Raw genomic sequence first — 27655 nt, 5'->3', positions numbered from 1 at the left:
TTATTTTTATAAATTATTTTATAAAAATTCTTCTTATTTAAAATATAATTATATAAATAATTCTTTCCAATAATTTTCTTTTCACCATGACATGATATATATATAGCAAATTGCTAACATAGATGAAAAAAGGCTGTTTTTTATTTTTACAATTGCTTATTTTATATACGAAATACGAATGCGTTTCTTTCTTTATGTTAGGTTGCTTTCAAAAGTGCTCCCTGGGTATTTTGTGTTTTTAAATGTTAAATAAAAAATATACAAATTTATTAATAGTAATTTTTTAAAACATTTTAAAAAGGATGCTGCTGTTATGCTACCTATCTTTGACGGCTTGGCGTGTCTCTTGTACAAGTCGTATTTTTTTTAAAATATTTTTTAAACAATTTTAAATTGTAAAAAAAAAAATCAATATATTAATAATTATTTTTTTAAATATTAAATTAAAAAAATTTAAAAAAATATATAAGCCGTCAAATTTAAAAAACAAACTTAAGCGATATAATATCATTTTCTTTAAAAAAATAAAAAATGCACTAAGAACTGTTTTAAAAGATATTTTAAGGAGTAATGCTAGAAATCTCAAACATACAAGTCTCTTGCAAGTCATTTATAAAAAAATAGTTCTAGTAATAAAAAATAATTTATTTTACATATCTTTATAATATGATCTATTTTTTTTATAAAGATTTGTATAGGCATGTCTATTTGATGCTTTTACAAATTATTTTTCATTTTTAAGAGGTAACCGCTGTAGGCTCCTATTGGATTCTCTCATTAGTGTATTTTATATATTTATTTATTTATTTTATTTTATCACATATCTTTTAAATATATTTAAGTATAATTTTTAAAAAAATTCATAACATTATTAAAAATCCATCGAGACCTATCATCGGGAGAACACAGCAGGACACAAGCATTGCTCTTAAATATTATTTTATTGATAAGGCTATCATTGCTTTTTCTGAGTAATGCTACATACAGTCGTGGAATGCACAAATGCCGTGCAGTCGCTTTGAAAAAGAGTGGGGTCTACTATTAAATAATTAATTTCTTTTCAGGTGGGTCCCTTATTTATTCACTTTTTTCAAAGCGACTGCACGACGACTGCACGCTCACGACTGCAAGTATCATTTCTCTTTATTTTCTAACACAAATAGGGAGCTGACGTGGAGAATGTCTCCTTTTTCGGATGAAGGGTCTTTTTTTAGAAGAAGAATTATATTTTCTAAACAAATTTGATTGTGGCATTAAATGATTAGTCTAATAAATAAATAAATAAATAAATGAATAAATGATTTTAGGCACTGAAACTGAAGGCCAACAGCTGTTCACATGATTACACTCGCAGATTGGTTGGTCACATGCGTTTTTATGGCGACTCACGTGACCTCACAATTCCTCTTCTCTTTACAGTTTTATAACACGTGTCCCGCTCACTCCAGACAGGCATTCTCATCAAGTCTCCCAGTACAAACCCCCCACCAACTTATCCCGAAAATAACCCCCACCCACATGCGCTGTCGTTTTTTTCTAACACGTCACTGTCGTTTACGTGAGGTTCTCTCTCTTCTAGACCTTCTAATAGTCAGAACTCGTAATGATCGACACGTGTCATGGTACCGATGCTGCCCCATATCTCTCTCTCTTCCTGCGAAGCACCATTTTCAAACTCTCTGTCCCTCGCTTTTAAGTTCTCACTCTCTCTCTCTCTGGAAGGCTCTCCCCAGTCCCCGTACTTCTGCTGTGTACCTCTTAGGGTTTACGAAATGGAACATCTCAGTTGAGGATTCAGCTGAGATTCCGAAGGTAACCCTTGTTTTCTTCTCTTTTCCTTTTTCTCTTCTCTTTTTTATTTTCTTTTTTGGGTTGTTAAATTGTGTTTTTTAAGTATCGGACTTCGGTTGGTTGGTTGGTTGGTTGGTCGCGGAGAAAAAGCAAAGGGGATTTCTCTTGATAAGTAAAAGTAAAGGATATAAGGGAAAAGTAAAGAAATTTTTTGAATTTCATGTTTTTATTTCGTTTTGCTTCATTTTAAAGCGATTGGCTCTTCTTAAGATCTGAAGAGAGATGGTTAAATTTTATTTGCGTGTGATTTTTTTGGTACTGTTTGTACTTATTCCTGTTTTCTCATAATCTCTGAAAGCTCTGGACATCTTTAGGTGCTCTTCAGTTTTACTTCTATTTTACCTTTATTGATTATAATCATGAGAACATGTTAAAGGGAAGGGAGGTTTTTTTTTTTTTTTCCTGTGTTTCTACTTTTAATTTTATTATTATTTTCCATAGGACCCTTTATCAAGTCTGTACTTTATACTCTTCCCCGGCTATAAGTTTGTGATGTGATTGTACGCCCATGCATGTTTAACTAAGCCTTGATCTTGGTGGATCTTATCCGTACTGGATAAGCTGGTCTCACCATTTTGTGAGTGTGCACGGGACCTGGTTTGACTGGAGATAAAATTCATGATCTATTAGCTTGGCTTGGTGCAACTAGTTATACCTGGATGGTTGGTCTACATGGGTAAAATATAGGGAATCTGGATGATATCTGAATATCTAGGTTTGGGAAGTCACAATTCCCTAAGGTTTTGAGATGTTTACGTGAAGAGAACCAGAAAAATTCTTTGATTTGTTTCTTATTTTGGGACCTAGGAGGACTAAAATCTGTTTCCAGCCGAGTCTGGGATAACCACTTTAGTGTTGAGTGCAGATTCATAGTTTAGGCAACCAAATGAACACCTGAATTTTTCTTCTTTTCTTTCTCCATTTTATTGCATCTTCAGGTAGGATCATGGATTTCCCCATTCCCTGAATGTGCTAGCACTTTCATGAAAACTGAATTCAAAGAACTATGAAGAGAAACCCACGGAATATGGATAAGTTGGTGGCTTAGTTCACCCCTTTTTTTGGGTATTAGGGAGGGGTGGGTTTTCTTTTGGATATGAATACGTTTAAACTAATTTTTTTTTTTTTTTATAAGTAAATACATTTAAACTTTTGCCAATCATATTGAGTCATTGTCTACTTGATTATTAGGTGGAGGGAGGTTAGTCACTTGATTGCAGGGGAGTTCTCTGCTGGTTGTATACTATGGTCAAGTCAAGAAAATAATGATAGTTTTAAAATGATTTTAAAACATCAGGAAGTGTTTAAGACCCAAGAAAAAAGGAAAAAAAGCACATACCTGAGAGATGGCACTTGTAATCAACAAGTACCACTTAGTAATAGGAGATGGATGCCACATAGGAAAATTAACAAGATAACATGAATGAAAGGAAGGAGAATAGAAAAAATGAAGTGCATAACAAAAATGTAGGCCCCTTAGGGAAATTTTCACTTTCCTCAGTTTGTGAGAAAAATATGCACCATGGGAAATGAAGAATAATGCAAAACCTAAAAATATTGAGATTTTGTATTTACTTGAAGAGTCGGCCAAGACTGAATACTCACAGTTTAAAGATAATATAGAGATGAATGCTATGTTGTATATTTGCACATTCCTACTTTTTTTATTTTTTATTTTTTTTTATGAATGCTATGTTGTATATTTGCACATTCCTACTTTTTTTTTTTTAATATATATATATATATATATAAGTAATATTTGCACATTCCTACTTGGAAAGAGTTGCACTCAACACATAACATGGCTAGGCTGCTCGGCTGGACCCCCCAAGTTTTTTTTAAACGACTAGAAAAAACTCTCTTCTTTTGGAGGTTTTGATGCTGGGAAGATTATAAGCAGTACCATCTATTCAAATCCTGAATGTGGTGATATATGGTTGTTACTTGTTAGTGGGGATTCAAGTGGGCTTGGTCTTCATAATCCTAAACGTGCTCCCCCATTCTGAGAATTTATAGAACAAATCAATTCATTTATGCATGAAGTATGTAGTTTTATGTTTTGAGTAGAGAGATCTCATGTCGTTTCTTTGACTTGACCATGAGCAAGTAAGTTGGTTTCCTATATAGTGTCATCCATTGACACTTGTAGCTAGACAATTCTAAATATAACTCCTTTATGTTGGAAAGGTTGGCTCTACTTGGGGACACACTAGTCATATCTGCCAGTTAGCTCAAAAAGACAAGTCACACTAAGGATTCTTGTAATTATCGATATCTCTAATATTGAATGCGATAACATGGTGCTTTATGTGTAAGAGGGATGGGGAAACAGTGGATCACTCGTTACCACATTCTGAAGTAGCTAGTGCCCTGCGGAAAATTGTTTTAAACTGGTTCAAGTTGATTTGGATCATGCATCAACAGGTGGTGGATCTTTTTCTATGTTGGAATGGTTAGTTTGGCAGCTTACACAGTGGAATTTGTGGAAGATGATTCTGATTTGACTGGGTGGTATTTGGAGAGAGAGGAATGATACAAGTGTCAAGGATTGTGAGAAGAAAATCAAGGAGCTAAAGGATTTCTTCTTTAGATTGGGTGGCAGCAAACTTTAGTTATTCTAGCTTTTAGCTTTTTGGATATTTTTGACCTTTTTACTCTATCTCCCAAGGTGCTGTGTACTCCGTGTGTACTTGGGCAGTGCCTTTTGCTAAATTATGTGGTCTAGGTTGGTGTAGTAGAATATCAAATTTGGAACTTTACTATATGCGCATGCAACCCATTCAATATCTAATTTGGTGCTACGATTTCATCCACTCAAATTTCTGATGTCTTATAAAGGCTTGTGTTTTACTGCTGTTTCTTCCCCTTTCCTTCCGGTGGGGGGCGGGGCGTGGATGGTGGCTTCTTTTTCTTTTTTGGGTTGTTTATGGGGGTTGGACGAAGGTCTAGTTGGCGTAGTAGAGATCAAACTTGGAACATAGTACATGTGCGTGCAACCCATTCGTAATCTAATTGGGTACTACAATCTCTCCCACTCAGATGTCTGATGTCTTATAAAGGTTTGCGATATACTGCTGTTTTCTACCTTATTCTTCTGGTGAGGGGCGGGGGGTACACAGTTCTTTTTGTTTTTTTGGGGTTGTTTATAGGGATCTCACTTTTTTCTCTTCCCATGCATATCAGTAGTTATAAATATGTCATTTATTTAGTTAAAGTAATTGTGTTCATTGCATTAGAAAGTTACTTTTGTTCCTTCATATTTGTTCCTTGTAGAAAGAGTCAATACATAACTTTTCAGCGGCTATGGAAATTAACATTAGGGATACTTCTCACTAAATAAAAAGAACCACCACCAACTTAATGAAATAGAAGTTTTGATTGCTGAAAATCTCTGCCAATCTCTTCTTTGATTGCCTTCTTCCATGTAGTTCATTTAGAAACTGGAGTTGAATAAAATAGTTGGGTTTCAATGGATTGCAGATCATGGTTTAGTTATGGAAATGCTAATGTGACAGCCTCAGTTCATATCTTTATGTATTATAGAAAACTTTATCACATTCGTAACTGTTGATCCCTGCAAGAAGGCAAAAAGGAAGTTGGAATTTGAATTATCAAAATCAGGGTATAACGTGTAATGAGATGAATAAGATGGCTGCAAAAGATATCCAAGTCTGCAATCTCTCCCACCCCCCTCCTCCCCTCCCCCAATCTGAATAATTACTTACCGATGAAGATGCACCTTTCAAAGTGAAGCAAGATTGTATTCAGTGGTCTTATCTTTGGCCATGCTGTTATATTTTTCGTCTCACACATTCATTTACCATTTGTTTTGGATGACATATATCTGTGCAGATAAGGGCATAATTACAAGTGGTGAAACATACTACACTAGTTGTCTATGGATCAGTCAGAACAAACACAAAAACAGCAGCAGCAACAACACCAGCAGGCAGTGGTGGGAGTTGCAGCAGGTGCCAACCAAATGGCCTATGCTACTCCTTATCAAACTGCTCCTATGGTGGCTTCTGGAACTCCTACAGGAGCAGTGCATTCCCCGACCCAGCCCCCCACCACATTCGCTAATCCCTCACACCAGCTTGCATACCAGCAGGCCCAACACTTCCACAACCAGCAGCAGCAGCAACAGCAACAGCAACTTCAGATGTTCTGGGCCAACCAAATGCAAGAAATTGAGCAAACAACTGACTTCAAGAATCACAGCCTTCCTCTTGCTCGGATTAAGAAAATAATGAAAGCTGATGAGGATGTCCGGATGATTTCGGCAGAGGCTCCTGTCATATTTGCAAAGGCATGTGAAATGTTCATCTTGGAGCTGACTTTGCGCTCTTGGATCCACACAGAAGAAAACAAAAGGAGGACATTACAAAAGAATGATATTGCAGCTGCCATTTCGAGGACTGATGTCTTTGATTTCTTGGTTGATATCATTCCAAGAGATGAATTGAAAGAGGAGGGACTTGGGGTGACCAAGGCTACTATTCCAGTAGTGGGTTCACCGGCTGATATCCCATACTACTATGTTCCATCACAGCATCCTGTGGGACCTACAGGAATGATCATGGGAAAGCCAGTTGACCAAGCAGCAATGTACGCTTCGCAGCAGCCTCGAGCACCTATGGCTTTCATGCCATGGCCACAGAGTCAAACTCAGCAGCAGCAGCCACCACAGCAGCAACAAACAGACTCTTGAATCTTGGTCACTGTGGTCTAGGTAATGTAACAGATGTTTTCAGGCACCCTTTTGACTGTTAGAGATGAATTGCTGGTAGTGTCTTTTAGCAAGTAGAGTGTTCTTTTTTTCTTCCTAAGTTGGTAGCTTTAATGCTGAGTGGATGATGAGCTTGTGATTTGGTACTATGTATGGGCTTTGTAGTCGCCTCTTATTTAAAAGTTTTTCTCAATGTGCATCCTTGGATGTTTTGAAGAGTACGGGTGAATGGTGATTGGTTGGCTTGAGGAGGAGAGGATACGGAAAGCTTAAATAGTTTTCAAAAATGACCAAAAATCTTTACTCATATTCTCATTCAAGAGAATATGAATCTTCTACTCAATTGAGGGCATCCTTGGTTAGCAAGTGAGCAGCCATATTAGCATCCCTCCTTATGTGTCCAATGTGCCAACCAGGAAAAGACTTCAGAATAGATTTAGCATTTTCAAGAATTAGACCACCTTGGCTCTTGTAGTCGCCTCTTATTTAAAAGTTTTTCTCAGTGTGCATCCTTGGATGTTTTGATGAGTACGGGTGAATGGTGATTGGTTGGCTTGAGGAGGAGAGGATACAAAAAGCTTAAATTGTTTTAAAAAATGACCAAAAATCTTTACTCATTTTTTTTTTTTTAAATCAGAGATCAATTATATTCCTCAAGCAAACTGTTTACATAGATTCCTTACAAAAAACATGCTCAATATATCTTGGGATACATTCAAGAGAATATGAATCTTCTACTCAATTGAGGGCATCCTTGGCTAGCAAGTGAGTAGCCATATTAGCATCCCTCCTTATGTGTCCAATGTTCTAACCAAGTAAAGACTTCAGAATAGATTTAGCATTTTCAAGAATTAGACCACCTTGGCTCCAGTCCATGATTAAGTTCTGCATTTGTTGAACCACCTGCAGCGAGTCCCCTTCAAGAATGAAGTTTGTAACCCCAGAGTCCTTACAGAAAAGAATTGCCATCAACATAGCATAGGCTTCGGCAGTAAATGGTGAAAGTCTTAAGCTTCTTATTGATCTGACTGTTCCTAATACCATACCTTGGCAGTCTTTGAGAATGGCTCCTATGCCTAACACTCCCAATGACACATTTAAAGCAGCATCCCAATTAAGTTTGTATTTCCCTTCAGTAGGTTTTTTCCATGTAAGCTTATCTTCAGGATAGGTTGCAGTAGCAAGAGCACTAACTTGGACCTTTGTAGCTTTGAACAGCCTTACATCCTCATTGGCCTTATGGAATATAGAGTTGGGATGTCTTAGTTCCTTGCCATGCACTACTTCATTTCTTCTATTCCATATGAGCCTTGCTATTGATCCTACCAACTCTAATTCAGCTTTTGGTAGTTTTGCAGTTAATTGGTCCCATATGTCTCGAAACAGATCATGTTGCAAGGACATCTTCATAATCTTGATACTTGCTTGGCCCCATACATCTTGAGCAGCACTACATCCCCATAACACATGGCTTGTTGATTCCTTTTCAAGAAGACAGATTGGGCATAAGTTGCTCTCTCTCAATTTTCTCTACTGCAAGTTTGAGAAGGTAGGGATAGCCTCATTACAAGCCCTCCAAACGAACATTCTAACTGCATTGGGAACCTGCAGTTTCCACAAGGATTTCCAGGTGCTGCTTTGTGCATGGACTTTCGAGGGCCCTGCTGCTTGCCTTGTTAGAATCTCCCTATGTAGGTGATAGGCACTTTTGACTGAAAAAAAAAACCATTGTTGGTCCCTTCCCATGTTAATCTATCTTCTCTGTTGGCCAAGCTGATAGGGATGGTTTTGATGAGCTCCACCTCCTGCTGGGAAAATAGGTTGTGGAGTAAAGTTTCATTCCAACTCTTTTGGCCAGGATTCATAAGGTCTGCACCCATTCCACATCAATAACACTATTGATCCTGTTAGCTTGTGTCAATGAGTTTGGCTTAGGTAACCATCTAGACTCCCATATCTTAACTTTATGTCCATTTCCTATTCTCCATATGAGGCCCTCTTTAAGCAATTCTAGTCCTGCCAGCACACTTCTCTAGACTAGGGATGGTCTACTCCCCACTTTGGCCTCTAAAAAGTTTTTCGAAGGGAAATATTTCTATTTAAGAACTTGGGCAGAGAGGAAGTTTGGGTTATTGAGAATGTTCCTCCCTTGCTTAGTCAGGAGAGCAAGGTTGAAGCTGTTAAAGTTTTGAACAACCCACCCTGATCTTTCCCTTTATTCAAATAACTCCATTTAACCCACTGAATTTTGGAGTGACCCTCATTGGATCTCCACCAAAACTTCCTCAAGAGTTGGTCTAGCCTCTTTGTGATGGATTGAGGGAGGAGGAAGATGCCCATGGTATAAGTAGGGATAACTTGCAAAACTAACTTGAGTAAAGCCTCTTTGCCTGCTGCTGAGAGGCATGTTGTCTTCCAATTTGTGATCTTTGCCCAAGTCCTTTCAATAAGGCTGTGAAAAGCTGCAGTTTTGGCTCTGCCAACCATGGTAGGGAGCCCCAAGTATTTTTCAAAGGAGCCTGAAGTCTTGACCCCAACAATTCTCAAGATTGTTTTCTGGTTTTCAAGTAGGGTGTTTTTGTTAAAGAATATAGAGGTTTTTTCCTTGTTTAGTACCTGTCCAGATGCACTTTCATAGATGCCAAGAATCTTCATTAGGTTGCTCCATTCAGGTGAGTTTGATTTACAAAAAACTAAGATGTCATCAGTAAAGAAAAGATAGCTAACTCTTTGGAGACCTTTACCCATGGGAACACTCGAAATACTTCCAATGGATTCTACCTGTTGCAAAATAGATGATAAGGCTCCTCCACATAGGATAAAGAGGTAGGGGATAGGGAATCCCCTTGTCTTAAACCCCTAGTTGGTTTGAAAGGGACTTGAGCCTCACCATTAAGCAAAATTGAGTAGGACATTTAGGAGATACAATTCAGTACAAGGGAGATCCAAGTCTGATCAAACCCCAACCTGCTCATTACATAAGTAAGGAAGCTCCACTCTACACGATCATAGGTCTTGCTCATGTCTAACTTGAGAGTCATGAAACCTGTCTTGCCTTGCATTCTTGTAGTCATGGAGTGAAGAGTCTCATAGGCCACCAAAATGTTATAAAAAATTGCTCTATTTGGTACAAAGGCACTTTGATTTAAAGAAATAATGTCATGTAATACAAGCTTTAATCTGTTTGAGACCATGTTAGCTACAATTTTGTAGATAATATTACATAAGCTTATGGGTTTAAAGTCATGGACTCTTTTAGGCTCTTTAATTTTAGGAATGAGGGTAATGAAAGTTTCATTAACCCCCTCCAAAGAACCACCACAATTTAATATATTAAGAGCAAACCTGCACACTTCCTTGCCAAGAATGTCCCAATGTCATTGATAGAACAAGGCTGGGAAGCCATTAGGGCCTGGAGAGCCCATGCCTTTCATCTGAAACACTGCAGCAGTAACCTCCTCCTCTGTGAATTTCTGTAGTAGCATCTCAATCATCGTAGGGGTAACCTTGGGGGGCACATTCTCAAGGCACACTTCAATATCAAATGGGTTAGAGCAGGTGAACAGATTAGAGAAGAAACTAGTAAAGACTTCTCCAATCTCTTGTTTCTCAGTGATTAAACAGTTGTGATCCAACACTTGGGAAATCTTATTAGTCTTCCTTCTGTGGGTGGCATGCAGGTGATAAAATTTAGTGTTTTGTCCCCCATTCTGTAGCCAGTGCTGCTTGGCCCTTTGTTTCCATTTGAGATCATCCTCCACAAGAGCTATTTCTATCTCCTTTTGAAGTTGTTGAACTGCCTCCACTTGGTTGCTTTGGTTTGAATCCTGTAGTTCCCTTAACCTTTTCAATTTCAGCCTGATGTCATCTATAGCCCTTTTGTTCTTAGTTACATTCCACTTCCTTAGAGCATGGCTGCAATTATGTAGCCTCCTATTCATACCAGAGGCACCTCATACCCCATTGCCATAACAGCCTAAGCCTCTTTAATAGTGGATGAGCAGTCTTCCTTCAAATTCCACGCAACTTTAAATTTGAAAAGGTGGGACTTTCCATGGTTTTGTTTGTCTTTACTGGCTACTTGAATAAGGAGTGGAGAATGGTCAGACTTCATAGCAGGAAGAACTTGGCAGCATGAGTCATTAAACCTATTGAGTCAATTACAATTAGCCAAAGCTATGTCATTTTTCTCTTTTATAAAGTCCCCACCTCTCCTGTTATTAGCCCAAGTGAACTTAGAGCCTCGAGTCAGGATGGGTTTCAAAGAGCATTCCATAATGGCCATTCTAAACCTCTCCATTTGTCTATAAGGCACCGCCTCCTGCTTTTTTATCTTGGCAGAGTATCTCATTAAAATCCCCACAACATAGCCAGGCCATTGGGTTCATAGGTTTTAGGGACATCAATAATTCCTAGCTCATGTCCCTTTTAGTTGTCTCAGGATGGCCATAAAAGCCAGTAAAAAGCCATGAAGGAGAATCAGGTCCATTTAAGGATCGATACATCCATATTCCTCTTCCACATTAAAGCTAAACCTCCACTACTCCCTATACTTTCCATAGCTAATTAGGAGGCGAAATGAGGCAGTTTACTAAGTTCTTCAATTCTATTTTTTGTACATTTTGTTTCCATGAGAAACACCATGTTGGGTGACTTGTCCTTAACTAAAAGGTTAAGGATGCTAACTATTCGATGGTTTCCAAGCTCTCGACAGTTCCAGCTAAGGCAATTCATGGTTGGTGGTGTTGCCTGCTTGCAGCTTGTACCTCGACACTTGAAGCATTAGCTTTGAATTTTTTATTAGGGGTCCCATTGAGCTTTGATGGTAGATCAGGTTCTACTTGCCTTTTGTTGCCACCATGGATCATTCCTCCTGAGGGAGGATGAGAGGCAAGGTGAAGGGACCTACTATGTGCCCTATTTTTCCAAGACATTTTATGACCAGCTTCAAACAATACCTGGATTTGTTGGTTGAAGAAATTGTCTAGGGACTTGATTTGACCAGCCAAAGAGCTACCAGAGGTAGGGAGTTCCACATTGGTGTTTGTTTCCATATTAGAGGTTGACATAGTAGCCTTACTATTCTCATGCTTTTTCTGATCCTCAACTCTATGACTGGAGCCTTCCTATTTTGGTAAAAACTTTTTGTGAGTCTTCATCAAGCCAGGAAAAGGGGATGTTTGCTTTTGCTCATTTTGGTTCACTTCTGTAGAGTTTCCTCCCTACGCATCTGCCCTACTATGCTGTTCCAAGACACTTTGTTGCTTTTTTGGTAAAAATACTGTAGGATCTCCATCTCTAGAAGCATGCTGGCCTCCTGAGTTTCCATTGTTGCCTCCATCCCTGAGCTACCTGTCTACTGGCCATGTTGAGGTTGTTGATTCATGTTGCCACCGTAATGTTGAGTATCATGGCCACTCCCCTTCGTTGGGTTAGCCCTGAGCCAAGGGCAATACTAATTGTTAGCTTCCATCCTGTTATAGCGACTGGTACCATGGCAATGTTTAGAGTGCTTAATGGAACCACAGTCAAGGCAAAAAGAAAGAAGTCTTTCATACTTAAATGAGATCCATTTTTTAGACTTATCAATTGTTAAGAATCTTCCTCGAATCAACGGTTTGGTGATGTCCACCTCCACCTTGGCTATTAAGATACTTCCCCAACCACAGCCCCTTCATCTGTCTCCACCTCAAGAACCTTTTTTTATGCCCGAGAACATCTTCACTCCAACTTCCTTGGTCATGCATGCCATTGGCATGTTATGAGCTTGCACCCAAAATAGCTCCTTGGTAAACTTTATATCCTTCAATGGAACTTGTCCATTGACCTCCTCTAAGCATATCAGTGCCCTGTCAAAAGATAATGGCCTTCTAGCCAAAACCTTAGCTTTATCACGTTCATGCTAGAACTCTACCAGCACCTTATTATCTCCCACGTCCTTATATTGGATCCAACCTTCAGGTCTCTAAATCTTAGACATGGTAGTTTTGAAGGCTTGTCGGTTTACCACCCTGTCCGCATTGATCAACAATAGTAGACGTCGTTTTCCTTTCTCAATTAGGTGTTCTAAAGCATCATTCTCCACGTTCATTGAGTCAGCCTCCTGGTCTGTTAAAGGGAAAGCTTCCCAATGCTTGTGTAATTCTTCCTCCATTATTGCAGCTCTCTTCGAATCACATCCAACCCTTTGCAGTGCAAAGACACTCCTCACCTCAAGCAAAAGAGGACCCCATCATTTGGAAACTCCAAAAATCTTTACTCATGATACAACAAACGATGCTGCTGAGTGCCAATGTCCAAGAGTTATTTGATTTTAGATCAAATCTACAGAGCATGATTGGTTTTGATGTTGGTTTCATTGTTGTTTGCCATCTCATTCTACTGAATATTATGGTGGATCTTCTCATTTTAAAGCTAAGGTAATGATATCCTTACACTTTTTTTATTTTTTTTTTCCGTTTTGCTATTCTAATCTGGATTAAAAATCGTAGGACATAACCTTCTTACATAATCTAGAAGAAAATAAATTCAATCAATCAACATAATCTTGTAATTTAATTAAAAATAAATTTAATTTTATAAAAAATGACTCAAAGAGTAAAAGAATGTCAATTTTTATAAAATTGAATTTATTTTTAGTTAAATTACATAATTATATTAGTTGATTGAATTTATTTTCTTTTAAATTATACAAAAAAGTTATGTTTTGAGTTTTTTATTTCGAAAAATTAAAAAAAAAATTAGTTGAGTAGTAAAGCATAATAGCCGTAAGGGTATCATTACCCTTGAAGCTTATATTCTGGCTGCTCTAACCATGCAGCAAGTAGGTCTCTAACAAGGAATGATGAAAGGGCCGTTGCTTCCCTCTCACAGCTAGAATTTTCCCAACACCGACTAATATTCAATCCCCATCGTATGTTATGAACCCAACTAAGTTGGGCCGGGCATGATGGCCTCCAACCTAGTTGTGATATTTTAATTTAGTAAGTTGCTAATTTGTCGTTTAGTGGCCCATGGCCTTAGTTGATGGTTGTCGTTTAGGAGCATTTTTTCCAGTATATGTAGGGGACGGCAGTCTTGTTGGGATTATTCTGGAAATTCCCGAGTGTTACCTAGTTTTCTTTATTCAGCCAGGTTGGTTCTCCCTCGAAGTAGAACCCCTTATCAATACAATGGTGTGGCTCTGAGGATTTTTATCAAACACCTGCTGTGCCTCCATCTTCTTGTGGCTTCCAACGTTTGTTTAATTTCTTTACCATTTCACATCACAAACAGACTGTAGTACATTAACAGGGTAGGATCCTAACATCGTAGTAATTTCACATCACAGTATCCTAAAGAATAAATATTCATTGTCAAGAAGATGAAAAGCAACGGGTAAAAGTTGTATTTTGGATTCAATGGGAATTTAATCTTGCAATGAAATTCAATGGTGAAATCAAACACCCTATTCAAGATTTACGAAAGCGCTCCTTTTGATCGTTTCCGAATTTTCTAACACCCTATTCTTCGTCGTCTTCTTGAGTTTTTCATTCTTTATGGATCAATCGGCGTCGACGCCCTCGAAGGCCCATGCATTCTCCTGATGGATCTGATCCTCTTCTTGCGGTGTGAAATCATTCTCTATATCGAAGAACTGGCGCACGTACGCCACGCTTCTGTTCCGGATCCTATTCGCCACGCTCCGGATCAGGAAATCCAGCATTTCCTTTACGTGCAGAAAATTCACCGCAAGAATCAACTCCTTGAGCATTTCGTTGCTCAGCTTGTCCACGAACTCCGCCTCGAAACCCTCCCTCTCTTGCCTTACCATCCTCTCGGCGTCCTTGTCACCGGCCGCTGCCGCGGACTTGGCGCCAAACTCCAGGGCGCGAGTGCAGTATTCAATGACCTTGGAGAGCTCCAACTGCTTGACATTCGGTAGGCGAATGGAGGTTTTGTCAAAGACGCGGTCTTCGTCTTCGTAGAACGACTTGAGGATCAAGAACTCCATCGCCACGGGCTTGTCCACGTCGAAGACACCGCCGTCCTCCGTTATCAACTCAATCGTCTCCGTGCTTGCTTCCGATACGGCTTCAACCTTAGTATTTACTCCGTTGTCCGCCATTGTTATCGTTGCTATTGCGCTGAGAGAGAGAGAAACAGCGATTGAAAGAAAACTTGGGGTTAAGGGGAAGGGGAGATGCATGGGTATATATGGTAGATTTTATATGAACTGTTGCTTAATTCCCAAGATTTCTTACGCGTGGATTTAGGATTGAGGCGTGCTAGCACGAGAATGGCTGTATTAAAACAATAAAAATATATATAACTTTATTAATAATCACTTTTTTTAATATTAAAAAAATAAAAATAAATTATCCAAACAGTAATTTTAAAGGAATAAAATCATTAAATATATTTTTCCTTAATATAATTCACTATATTTTTATGACGGGAACTGCTATGAGTCCCGAATTTGAGACTCATTTTGTGTCCTGAATAGGTTTTTTATTTTTCTTCTTCTTTTATTTTTTTATTTATGTATTTTTTTAATCATCATAAATATTTTTTAAAAAAATAAAAAAATTATAATATTATTAAAAAATATTTTTTTAATCATTCAGTAAAAAAAAAAAAATTACATTCGAGACACTTTGGGTCCCGAATTGTCCCGAATTCGGGACCCTAAGCATTTCCCTTTTTATGACGTGACTCATGAGATCTTACTAAAGCACGACCCTTTCATTTGTTTGAGAATTATAAATACACAATTAATATACGACTTTTACAATATTTTTATTAAAATATTAATTTATTTTGGAATTATTATAATTTTATTTAATTTGAATTTAAGATAATTAATAGTAGATAGTAAGTTAGGAGCACCGTAGTGCATCAGGTTGTTGTTATAGGAACAAGGAAGGGGCATTTCTTCTAAAATGTTAGTTAGCTCTAGATTGGTGCTAATGCATTTTAATTTAATTTTTTTTTTCAAATATTTAAAAATTATTTTAAAAAAAAATGAATTAGCAGTTAGCCCAACAGTATGAACTGGGCTGTGTAGCATTGTTCTAAAAGGAACGAGATACACATGAGACAAGATTATTTTTTAATCTGGCATAGTCGTTGCCCAAAAGGTAGAGGAGTTTAGCCTCCTCCTCCTTGCTCTCTGCAGCCTATGCAGGTTCTTTGATAGTAAGTTAGGAGCACCGTAGTGCATCAGGTTGTTGTTATAGGAACAAGGAAGGGGCATTTCTTCTAAAAAACTCTCTCGGGAAAAACACAATTTGTTGGTCTTTTATAGGTATGCTAATTGGCTTACATTGTTATTGTAATTTGTTGTATGTATATTGGTATAGAAATAGCATGTGCACAGCAAGTATTCATTCTTTCACAAGTTTGACGCAACTCTCCCACCCTTGGTTGCAATGAAATCTATGATCACTTGGGCTCCGTTTGGTTCTTGAGCTGCATTCAATGCAGTTCATCTTTAAATTACTCTCAACATCCAAATACACGGTTTATACCGTTTGAATCCAGTTCAAATTTGAGTTTATCGTGGGGCCCAGTAACTGACAAATATTAATTGCATCTAACACGATTTTCAGCATCCAAACACACAATTTATACCATTTGAATTCAGTTCAAAATTGAGTTCACCGTGGGGCCCGGTAACTGACAAATATTAATTGCATCTGACACGATTTTCCATCTCTCATTAGCCCACATGGCTGGCGTCATACTATCATATTGCTGCATACTTGTTTATTACTTTAGGCTGTAGTTTATTATTTTTGCATTCTGGCACAATGCAGTTTGTACAAAAAGTTTATCTTTTGTGTCGACGGTGAGAATGAATGTCATGTGAATAGTTGATTTTAATGGTGGGACCCATTCATTTTTACAACTTTTTATAAATATATCTAAACTCATCTTAACATCTAAACACACCTAAACTCATATCAAGTGGACCTCACAAAACTCATTCAATCATCTCAATTCACTGTTATTCATAAAAAATTTAACTCAACTCAATTTAACAGTCAAATGCAGCCATAGGCAAAGGCACCAAACAAAGAGTTGAAAAGAGCATTGCCACCACCCCACAATGCGGGTGGCACAAGGTGGATCTCACCACCTAAAAGTGGGTGGTTAGGGTTGGCCATTCTTGGAGTGGTGAGACTGTCCCGCCACTCAAATATGCTTTTTTAATCTTTCATTTTCTTTTTTTTTTTTTTTTTTTAAATATTTGCTACCTTTTTAATAGAGTATTTTTATCATCATTGTTCTTGTTACTGTTTAGTTTCTGTAAAACCGTTATTTTTTTTGGTTGTCATTCTTGAATATGGTTATTTGCCATTATTATAGTAGTTGTGATGTTTTGTGATTATTAATGTCCTTATCAAAACCTATTGTTTTCAAAAACTTTTAAATATGTTTTAAAGATGTTTAAAATTTTTGAGATTTATTCTATATACCATCTGCCATTGGGATAAAAAAGACGCCCAACTTTGTAAATACGTTTATACTCTCTTCTATTTAATCAATTAGTGAGTCTAGTCAATGTAGTAATGTTTCTATGTTCTCTCTCATTTTTCGTAATTTCTATTTTCAATAAAATATAAGAATCATTATATTATAGAATTACACAATATGCAAGCTGATAAAACTAATTAAAAATACATACATTATGAAAACAAAAATTCTACTAATTTTAAATAATAATTGGTAACTAAATTACATACATTTTTTATCCGGTAATTTAACTTAAATGATATATAGTTATTGATCAGTAACTAATAATGCAAGAACGCAAAGATTTGAAACCAATAGAACGCTATATTATGGACCTATTTAGCAGATTTTATCACCTTTTTTCTTTTCTTTTTACTCCTTTTCTTCAATAATCCTTTATCTGCTAGAGTGTTCAATTTCTGTTTCTTACGTTCTTTTGCTTTCTCCTCAAAGCCATCATCCATCATCTTCATCGCTGCCACACGTCTGGCGTTAAAAACCTGTGCAATGGAAAGAGTGGAATATGATGTCTGCTTATTTGAATTTTTATAAGCACTTCTTCAGATTGTAAAGCTTTTTATTGCCAATGAGACATCTTGTTGTAGGGAAAACAAAAAAATCAAATATAAATGTCACTTATCAATTAGAAAGAGTAGCAGTCTATTTCTAATGATCATGAGTCTTGTAAAGCCAAATATTGATCCGAGAAATCTTACCTTTGTAATATCAGACAGCACCTCATTCTCTTTACACTCGAACTTTTCCAACTGTTTTCCGACAGTAGCTTCTATTTCATGAAGGAGATCAACATCATTCTGAAAATCCCAAACATCAAAGGTAAGCCAAAGAATTAAAAAAACTCAAAAAAAAGAAGAGTTAGAAGAAGTATCGATCTCGTATACTAAAAGGTTCTTCATTGGCTAACATGTAGTACGCAATTAACCACAGAACACTATTTCTACAATAAAGATTGCACACAGAGAGAGAGAGAGAGACAGTTCATTCGGCAATCTTCTTTCATTTTAAATGGACCTTTTAAAATTTTCATCCCCAATTCTCAGAAAAAAAAAACCGATAAAAAAAATCTCAAAAGAACATTCATATGAAAAATGAAAGGTGCGGTTTGGATAGTAAGTTGAGATGAGATTAATTGAGATGAAAGTTGAAAATTGAATAAAATCTTGCTAGAATATTGTTTTTTAATATTATTATTGTTTTGAGATTTGAAAATGTTGAATTGCTTATTATATTTTGTGTGGAAATTTGGGAAGTTGTAATGATGAGATGAGATGAGATGAAAGACTTCTTGTATCCAAACGGGGCTATTACAACAACCAAACAATTGGCATCATGGGATCACATTATGGTACACACGCTACATCATTTAAAGAAACTGACTTCAGTCAAAGACAAATTTGGGTGGAAGGAAAATAAATCCTCCTAACTCGTGTTTAAAAACATGTATATAGATGTTTGTATACATACAAGTGTAGGTATTTCCTCAAGGTAGCTAGATGCTAATTTAATTCTGGTCATTTTTTATTTAATCCTACGAATTGAGGTTGTTAGATCACCAATTGTCCAAAAAGACTTAAATTGATTGAATGAAATGAATTTAATCATTTAATTACTAATTCAATACTCTTCTTGTGGACTGAGTTCTTGATAAGTGGGACCAACACATGGACAGAAATGGGAATAAAAGCAAACTCAAGGTTCGAACTCAAAACAACTGCTTTAATACCACGTCCTAAAAACTTAACCTAATAGGAAGATGTGTATTTAATGATTTAACTAATGTTTCCACAGAGGTAAACATGTAATTTTAATCTCTCTAAAGATGGGCTATAGTACTATACTATCAGTCCACTAGGTTTTATTGCCCTTATCCCCAAAGAAGCTAGGGTCCCCAACATCAAAGATTTCAGGCCTATAAGCTGTGTGCAAAATTATTGCTAAAGATCTTGCTAATAGATTGAAGCCAGTGCTCGCAAAGGTGATCTCCCACCCTCAGAATGCTTTCATTGGGGCAAAGCAAATCATCAATTCAGTTCTAATTGTCAACAAGTGGTTGGATGGCAGATTAATCAGGGGAGCCAGAACTTCTATGTCCATGTGAATTCGGACTTGTTGCTATGTAACCTGAGAGGATATGTGGCTTCAAGGAAAAGTGGTGCAGTTGGATAGTTCAATGCATCTCCACAGTGCGCTTTTCAATTTTGGCGAATGGATCTACCAAAGTTTTTTTTTTTCTTTTATAGCTCTCATGGAGTAAAACAAGGGCATCATCTGCCTCCCCTGTTGTTATAGTTCAATGCATCTCCACAGTGCGCTTTTCAATTTTGGCGAATGGATCTACCAAAGTTTTTTTTTTCTTTTATAGCTCTCATGGAGTAAAACAAGGGCATCATCTGCCTCCCCTGTTGTTATTGTTGCGGAGGCCCTGGGTAGGATGATCTTAGGACTAGTGTGGACTCACAAAGACACAGAATTGCTTGCCTCACATGTTTTTATTTCCAGAGGATACGCTATAAACACTATTCTTTTGTGAGGTAAACCAAGAGCATTTATGGTATTTGTGCTGCTTGTTCTTGTGTTTTGAAGTAGCCTCAGGGTTAAAAGACAATTTGGCTACTACTGAGCTACTACAGGTTGGTAGGTGGATGATGTTGATGATCTGGTCGCATCATGGGGTGTCAGGTGTCTTGACTGCCCATGATGTTTGGGTGATGCCCATTTTAAGCCAAGAACAATTTGGGAGTGCATTATGAGGAAACTGGAACGTAGCTTGGCTGGTTAGATTAGAATGTATTTGCTTAAAGGAGAAGGGGTAACCTTGATCAAGAGTACCCTTTCAAACCTACCCACCTACTTTATGTCTATCTTCCCCCTTCCAGTATGCGTTGCAAACCACATTGAGAACAAAGGGATTTCTTATGGGATGTTTTGGCAGTGCAGAAGAAATTCCACTAAGTGAGCAAGCCCAGGTGTGTTTCCCCAATTTTTTAGGGCAGTATAAGTATTAAAAGGCTAATTCCATTTAATCAAGCTCTATTTGAGGAGCATGTTCCCTGATTTTCAAATAAATCCCCTTAATGGGGAGTGAAATTTATCTGTGCTGCACAGATTGAAAAGTGGACCTCTTTACCTCTTTTTATGATTGAGACTGTGCTTCCAGATTGAGATAGGGTGGGGATGACAAGATGTGCAACAGTTTATCCAAGAAAGGGGTGTATCCTATGTACCTGGGCTAAGCCTTTACAGTCTCCAATAGATGTTTTGATTAATTATTAAAAAAAAAAAAACATCAAAAAGGGTGTACGAGGCAAGTCTTTCTATAACACAGTTCCAATGGGCTCCAATTGTACTATTGACTAGTTCTTTTGGAGTATGGCCTAGATGTGGCTTCGGCCTTCCTTGGGGGCATTAATGTCTATATTTATGTGTGCGGTGCAAGTGGCATATCTGGTAATACAGACAAGAACACGTCCTAAATGTAAAATTGCATGTAGGAGACTAGCAATTCATCAATGGAAATCATTGATCTTGCTGTTTCAAGATACCATATCAATGTTCACTGCTTACCTGGGTAACAAAGCTCACAGCCAGCCCTCCTCTGCCTGCTCTTGCAGTACGCCCCACACGATGAATATAATCTCTCGCATACCTGTAGCAGCTGGCAGTTAAATACATCATGCAGATGTCTCATAAAAAAACTGACCATAACTAAAATTAGTGAAGAGATGTAACCTTGGAATATCGTAATTTATAACAAGATCAACTGTGGGAATATCCAAACCACGACTGGCAACATCAGTCGCAAGCAATACAGGGGCTTGTCCAGATTTGAATCGATGTAGGGCAGCAAGCCTTAAAGATTGTGATTTAAAAGAATACAATGCTGCGGCTTCCTGATCAAGCTCTTCCAGTAATAAATTCAAAAGATGACAACTTCTGCATAGATAATGTTAGGATGAACCGTAAATTACATATTATAGATTTTTCAATAAATTAGATGTTATAGATGAGAGATCAATATTTTCGAATAATATTCTTTGCCAAAATAAATGACTACTTTTCTGGCATTACGTAGTCTAAGAGCATCTCCAAAAGAGTAGATAAAAGACCAAAAGATTTATATTTTAGCTATTAAGACTCCAAAACGCCAATCCAAAAGACTTCAAATTCTTTAAACCAACATAATGCTACTGTGCTCTTTTGTTTTTTTAATAAAGGGAAATCCCAGAAACCGTGCAAATGCAACATGTCTTTTACTAGGTTAAACCCGGACCCATGTAGCACATCCCCATCAAACAGATCAGGTAAAACATCGGCTTTTTCACAGATAGGATGTGACCCATAAAAATTGTTTTCACCCAAAGATTCGGACCTTAGACCTAAAGGGTGCATACCATCAAGAACAATACCACTTAAATCAACCCCTAGGCAGTTTACAGTGGCTCTTTTGTTTTAAAGAGCCATCGTAGAACTCTTGTTTTTTTTATTCGTCTCTCTTTCTCTCTCTAAAACACTATATTCTTTTTTTTGCAAAGTCTATTCTTCAATAAGATTTTCGATTACTTATAAATAAATAAATAAAAAAGGAAAAGAAATCTTCGTGAGAAAGAGAAATGGAGAAGAGGACCATATGTGAAGGAGAAGAATAGAAAAAGGGAATGATATTTAAAGATAATTGAGGAAAAAAATGAATCTGTTAAGAGTGTGCATGTAGTTAAAGTGAAATCATTTAATTAAAAAATTCAAAGTAATATAAAAACATGCTTAAAACATCCAACTCCTTGAATCATCTAGAAAGTATTAATATCATCGTAGGCGGGGGCGTAACCAGGATCTTCAGCATGGAGGACAAATGTATAAAAATATTTTATTTTGGTGGAACATAGACTTTTTTCCCATTTTTTTAGCGTCTAAAGCCCCCAGTCGCTAACTTGGGTCCTTCCCTGATCGTAGGTGATAGTAAAGATGCTGTAACTGAATTCTTAAGTAGAAAAAAGAAACAGATGACAGCCAAAACTAAGATCTTAAGAATATGACATGACTCATGAAATTCAATCTTGTGCGAGGAATTTCAAAATGGATATACTAAATAAACTTTTATTATGCCCTGAACCCCTTTGATAATGGAGGCTGTTTTGGATCCGAAAAAAAATGCATACCATCTGTAGCTTTGAACAACTTTGCACCATGAAAACAGATTGAGAAAACACGCATATCATACCCAGAAGTCAGCAGATTTGGTACGGTGCTTAGAAATATTTCCAGGTTAAAAAAGTATGAAATCAAGAGCACACTATAACGAGGAAAAGAAGAAATAAATTAAGTTGTATATAAAATTGCAAATGTCACAAAAGCTAAAATTGTTAAGACATTGTCTTGCGGCTTGCCAATCATAAGTTGTAATGTATCAGCAGCAGACCTCGAAATTCAAAACAATGTTTTAGCAATCAATTTGGCTCGACAGGAAGTTCAAGCAACAGTTGACTGCACAACATTTCTCCATCTCACAAACAGGCAAGGAGTTATTCTTTGCAGAAATAATGTAGCTACAAGCGGACAAGGGGAAAGAAAAACAGGATGACTAAAAACCCAGAGGTATGTGCCACATAATTTTTTTGTAATATTTCAGCGACAGACCTCTAATTTTGGCAGTTGGCACAATGTTTTAGCAAACAAACTTGACCTGACTGGAAGTTCAAGCAATAGTTGACTGGTCAACAACTCTCTATCTAACAAACAGGCATGGAGTTATTGTTTTTTTTTTTTTTTATATATTATTAGGCATGGAGTTATTGTTTGCAGAAACAATGTAGCTATTAGAGGACAAGGCGAGCTGAAGAAGAAAAATAGGATGACTAGAAACCCAGAGGTATGCGCCACCCAATTACACTGACAATATCAAGGTGTAAAAGGTAATTAATACCTCCAACAAAAACAGATGCATGTTAGGAGATCATATTGCAAGCTATTTAAATTGAATGTCACAGGAATATTTTGCAAAATATCTATGGCCATATACATACTTGACCAAAGTTTCAGGGTATGGGAGGACCTTTTTTTCCAATTCTTATTTTCTTCCCTGTTCCTTTCGTTCTTCCTTCTTAAATTTGGTTTCCCTTGGGGAAGGGAGGTAAGGAGTAAGGAGGCCTTATCTATGACATTACAAAGACCAAAATTCTTCAAAATAGAAGTGTTAATGTTTAACTGGTTCTCCAACCTAAAAACAGCAGGAGCTGATTTTTAAGGGGATTGCACAGCAAGTACAAACATAAAACTTCAGTGATATACTCATTGTTGTTTAATTTTCTTCTAGAAACGTTAACTTCATTGCATTATAAAGACTACAGATGCAAGTCACTGGACTAGACTGCATCTCTAGAAGATATAAAGGTCACCAACTTTGTGAGAGTATAGCTTCAGTTTTGGAAATGATTCGTGCTTTGTTGCATCTAGAAAGAATGCCAGACACTGCATGTCCAGGAAATGTAAAAGCTGGTGCCTCCCATTATTTTTTTTAACAAGTACCTCCCAAAGAATTGGCTTCAAATACAAACCTCACCACTTGCAACCTTAAAGTGGTAGGTTCAAAATGACTTGAAAGAACTGCTAATATCAGATCATACCTGCTATACAAACTAACTAAAATCATGAGAAAGCCTGGACTTCTACGAAACCACATCATATAGAAGCCAAATATATAGTATGCATAGCTCAACTCACGTAATCAGCACAATCAGCAGTGGTGTCAATAAAAAAGATTGACAACTTCAAAGCCTGACGTTCTAAATAGATAAGAGCAATTAAACCAGCAACAGCATTCCTGCCCTAGTTCTAACAGGATAAAAAACATGTTGAATTTGCAGGGTCACTAGTTCCTTGTCACAGAGAAAAAAATCATCCAAATAATAGCTAAGAATAGCATATTCCACATGCCAGGACCACTATATGCGATGTTACATATGAAAAATAACATTATGCAATACAAACATCAGAAAACAGTCTCCAAAATTCAGAATTGATTGCTCAGGGAAATAATACCTGCAGGTGGAGACAAATATGATGGCTGACCGAATACCCATATCTTCCAGTTTCGACAGAATGTGCATCAGATAAACGTCCTTCACATTTTTTGGAACAAAAACATATTGTTGTTTAAGAGTGTCAACTGTCTTAAAGCCTTCATATGCCTCGTAGAAGTATGCCTTATTTGCAGAAAGCTCAAGCAGTGTTTCCAGGTTACTTGTCATTGTTGCAGAGAACAATAGAGTCTGGCGATTTTTTGGCAAACGCTGAAAGACAACCCTCAACTCCTCTTCAAAGCCAACATCCAAAACTCTATCTGCTTCATCCAAAACTAGGAACTGAAATAAATTGTAAACCACATATAAAAAGTACGAAATAATGTATAAAGGAATACTTAGGTGCCGTTTGGATAGTGAGCTGAGATGAGATGAGTTAAGATGAAAGTTGAATAAAATATTCTAAAAATATTATTTTTTAATATTATTATTATTTTGGGATTTGAAAGAGTTGAATTGTTTATTATATTTTGTGTGGAAATTTAGAAAATTTGTAATAATGAGATGAGATGAGACACTTATTGTATCAAAACAGGGCCTTAATGCTTGACCCTAAGTGTGCATTAAAACCCATACAGAAATCAGAGCATCTAAACCTAGAGGGAAAGAATAAATGAAGCTATTCATTGTTTCTAATGAAAGCTTGCATAAACAAATATTTTTCTTGATAGGTCCAGCTATTGACTAGAATCATAACACGTGCTTTTGCACCACGAGAAATCAGATTAATCAAAACCAATTAACTTAGCTGACCCCTGATTAGTTGCAAGATGATCCATGAATCGACCCTAATTTACCTGGGATTAAGGCAGGCTGAAGTTGAGCCTAGTAGAGAGAAAAATTAAATATAATTAAAAAAAAAGAAAGAGAGAATTGATTACCCTGGTCTTGGAGAACACAGGAGGAATGTCAGGATTCTCTTCCAGCAACACTTTGATCCTCCCTGGAGTTGCAATCACCACATGTGGCCTCGCCATCAAACTCTGCGCCTGATTCAACATGTCCATTCCTCCAACCACCACTACACAACGCAAATGCAAGCACGACCCAAGCGCCCTAAACTGCTCCGCCAATTGGTATGCGAGCTCCCTAGTTGGCGTCACCACCAGTGCAAAGACCCCAAAGGGGTTCTCAGCAAGGCCTTGCAGGATAGGTAAAGCAAAAGCAGCAGTCTTGCCACTCCCAGTTTGAGCAAGGCCGAGCACATCTCGACCTTCAAAGATTTTCGGTATACAGTGGGATTGCACTGGGGTGGGCTTGTGCATTCCTAGCTCTTTGCAGGTCTGCACCGCCCACTCAGCAAGGCCAAGATCAGCAAATGTGGCGGTGGTGGCAGTATCATGGTCAAGGTCAGACGATTTTTCCATATGAGAGGTATTCACCTCATGGATTTGGGTGGCGGTGGGGGTTTTGGGGGTCAGTTTGGAGCGTTTGGAGGGTTTGGAGAAGAGGGGGAAGTCTCCATCTACTAGAACATCTTGATCCATATTCATCTGATAAAAAAAGATAGTGGAGATAAACGAGTGAGTCCATCGACTCAATAAGTAGCGAACTTATACTAGCGTGTAAACATGAGTCAGATATAGAAAGCAGAAACATATAGTTCTAAAAAAAATGGTAATGGTACTTTTTTTTTTTTTTATAACCGTGGGTGTCCGGGCCAGCTTGCGCGCACCTCGACTAATCCCATGGAGCCCTGAAGTTAACGACCAGGTAAACCTCCAGTGGCCCTAAGGGGGCTCGAACTAGTGACCATTGGGGAGCAAACCCAAGGCCGGACCAGCTAAGCTACCCCTCAAGGTTGGTAATGGTACTTTTAGATGCATTTTATTATAATATAATGATATATGTGAAAGACCTTAGGCATAAAAGTAACTGAAACAACGGAAATAGAAACAAGAGCCATGTTTACCCCCGTAGCAGGGTTAGGCATATCTGCAGTTAGCCAAGCAGAGCATAAATTACTTTGTCACCAAAGTGACTGCATTCAAAACAATGGTCATGTTTACCTCGTGGCAGAGTTGTGCATGTCTACAGATAGCATCAAGAAACACATCATAACAACATTTATATTCAAAATCTCGACACATTGAAACACCAACTCACATCTTACAACCATTTCCTCCCCCAACCATGACTTTACCATCAAGGAACATTCCAAACATAAACCAAGCCATGAAATTGCTCAACCACAATTCCAGCACCCAACATAGATAACCCAAACTTCCAGCAGGCACCAAAACACATGAGTCACAAAAATCAAAAGGTGATTACGAGGCTAGAGCCCGAGGGTACCTTACGCAATCTTGGAGCGGTGGTCGGCCGGATTCAGAGCGAGGCGACGCTGCCTAGAGATGAGCCTGTGCGGCTAGCTCTGGTGGCCTCCACTGGTCACACGGGTTATCCTACAACAAATAGAGAGTAAAGTGAGAGAGAGAGAGAGAGAGAGAGAGAGAGAGAGACCGAGACGAACCAGAGAGGCTTACCGGCGCGGCGAGGCGAGGTGCGGCGGACCGATTTAACAAAGGCGCGGCAGACTGACGGAGGGGGGACGACGTCGGAGAGACTGAGATATGGTTGCGTGGCGAGCGGTGTGGCAGAGGGATGAGTGATCGGTGCGGCGGTAGTTGTGTGGCGAAGGTGGCCGCTGCGAGGCGGCAAGAGAGAGAGAGAGAGAGAGAAAGAGAGAGAGAGAGGAGCGGAAAGAGTAAGAGAGGGAGGAGATTACCAGCTGGGAGGCCTTGTCTGGACGGTACGGCCTGGTGAGAAGGATGCAGTGGCGAGAGAGAGAATATACGGAGTGAAAGACAGAGACGTAGGGCTGGGTTGAGTATGGGAGAATATTTCAATATTTTTGAGTCCATAATTTGGATTGTTGTCTATATTGTATACGAGGGAGAAAGATTTAGAGAGACCAAATTTTATAATTGAGAAATTTGAAACAGTTTGGTTTATTTTATAAAATAATATAAAAGTTGAAATAATATTTTAAGTGAAGTTTCGAACCGATTTATATTTTTATATGTAAGAAAAGAAATAAAATTTAAAAGTTATAACAGTTTATAAGGAAACATTACTTTTAAAATGATTATCGCTTCATAAATTTTAAGTTTAATGGGTAGAATGATATATCGTAGTCATATGACTCCGCTTAAAATACAAAATAATATAAATGTTAAATTAGTACTTTTGGGTGAAGTCTTGAATAGGCTTATATCTTTATATATAAGAAAATAAATTAAACTTAAAAGTTACAATAGTTCATAATGAAACATTGTTTTTAAAATATCTACCGCTTCATAAACATAACAATTCAAATTTAAATGGTAGAATGCCTACTTTTATGAGTAGAATGTTACGTCAGAATTATATAATTCTGTTTTTATATATAGTAATAGATTTTATTATTATATTTTACTATTATTCACTATTATTTATTATTATTCAATATTTTATCTTTATTTTTTTATTATTATTCACA

The 27655-nt window shown here is 37.5% G+C and overlaps 3 protein-coding genes across 4 annotated transcripts; 1 reads left to right on the top strand and 2 right to left on the bottom strand.

The window, feature by feature from the left end:
- Positions 1–1617: 1617 nt before the first annotated feature.
- Positions 1618–6796, top strand: LOC109011255 (nuclear transcription factor Y subunit C-2). The gene is made up of 2 exons (XM_035687548.1): positions 1618–1812; positions 5704–6796. The coding sequence occupies exon 2, from the start codon at positions 5750–5752 to the stop codon at positions 6560–6562; it is 813 nt and encodes a 270-aa protein (XP_035543441.1). The 5' UTR covers positions 1618–1812; positions 5704–5749; the 3' UTR covers positions 6563–6796.
- Positions 6797–14123: 7327 nt separating this feature from the next.
- LOC108980377 (SKP1-like protein 20) lies at positions 14124–14687 on the bottom strand. Its single transcript, XM_018951279.2, has one exon. It carries the CDS (start codon positions 14685–14687, stop codon positions 14124–14126), a length of 564 nt encoding a protein of 187 aa, XP_018806824.2.
- A 2444-nt stretch (positions 14688–17131) lies between these two features.
- LOC109020485 (DEAD-box ATP-dependent RNA helicase 36) lies at positions 17132–27021 on the bottom strand. Of its 2 annotated transcripts, none has more exons than XM_019002950.2 (8): positions 26661–27021; positions 26470–26579; positions 25056–25667; positions 24134–24456; positions 20828–21031; positions 20663–20744; positions 17794–17892; positions 17132–17577 (listed from the first exon to the last, which is right to left on the bottom strand). In XM_019002950.2, exons 3-8 carry the CDS (start codon positions 25665–25667, stop codon positions 17413–17415), a joined length of 1485 nt encoding a protein of 494 aa, XP_018858495.1. In that variant the 5' UTR covers positions 26470–26579; positions 26661–27021; the 3' UTR covers positions 17132–17412. The 2 variants fall into 2 exon arrangements, with proteins under 2 accessions (XP_018858495.1, XP_018858496.1); XM_019002951.2 differs by having other exon boundaries at positions 17235–17577; positions 26475–26579; positions 26661–27014.
- Positions 27022–27655: the final 634 nt, after the last annotated feature.

Source organism: Juglans regia, chromosome 2 (assembly GCF_001411555.2).
Source record: "Juglans regia cultivar Chandler chromosome 2, Walnut 2.0, whole genome shotgun sequence".
NCBI classification, from domain to species: Eukaryota; Viridiplantae; Streptophyta; class Magnoliopsida; order Fagales; family Juglandaceae; genus Juglans; species Juglans regia.
The sequence above is the reverse complement of the archived record's forward strand: the minus strand, read 5'-3'. Positions and strand labels throughout refer to the sequence as shown.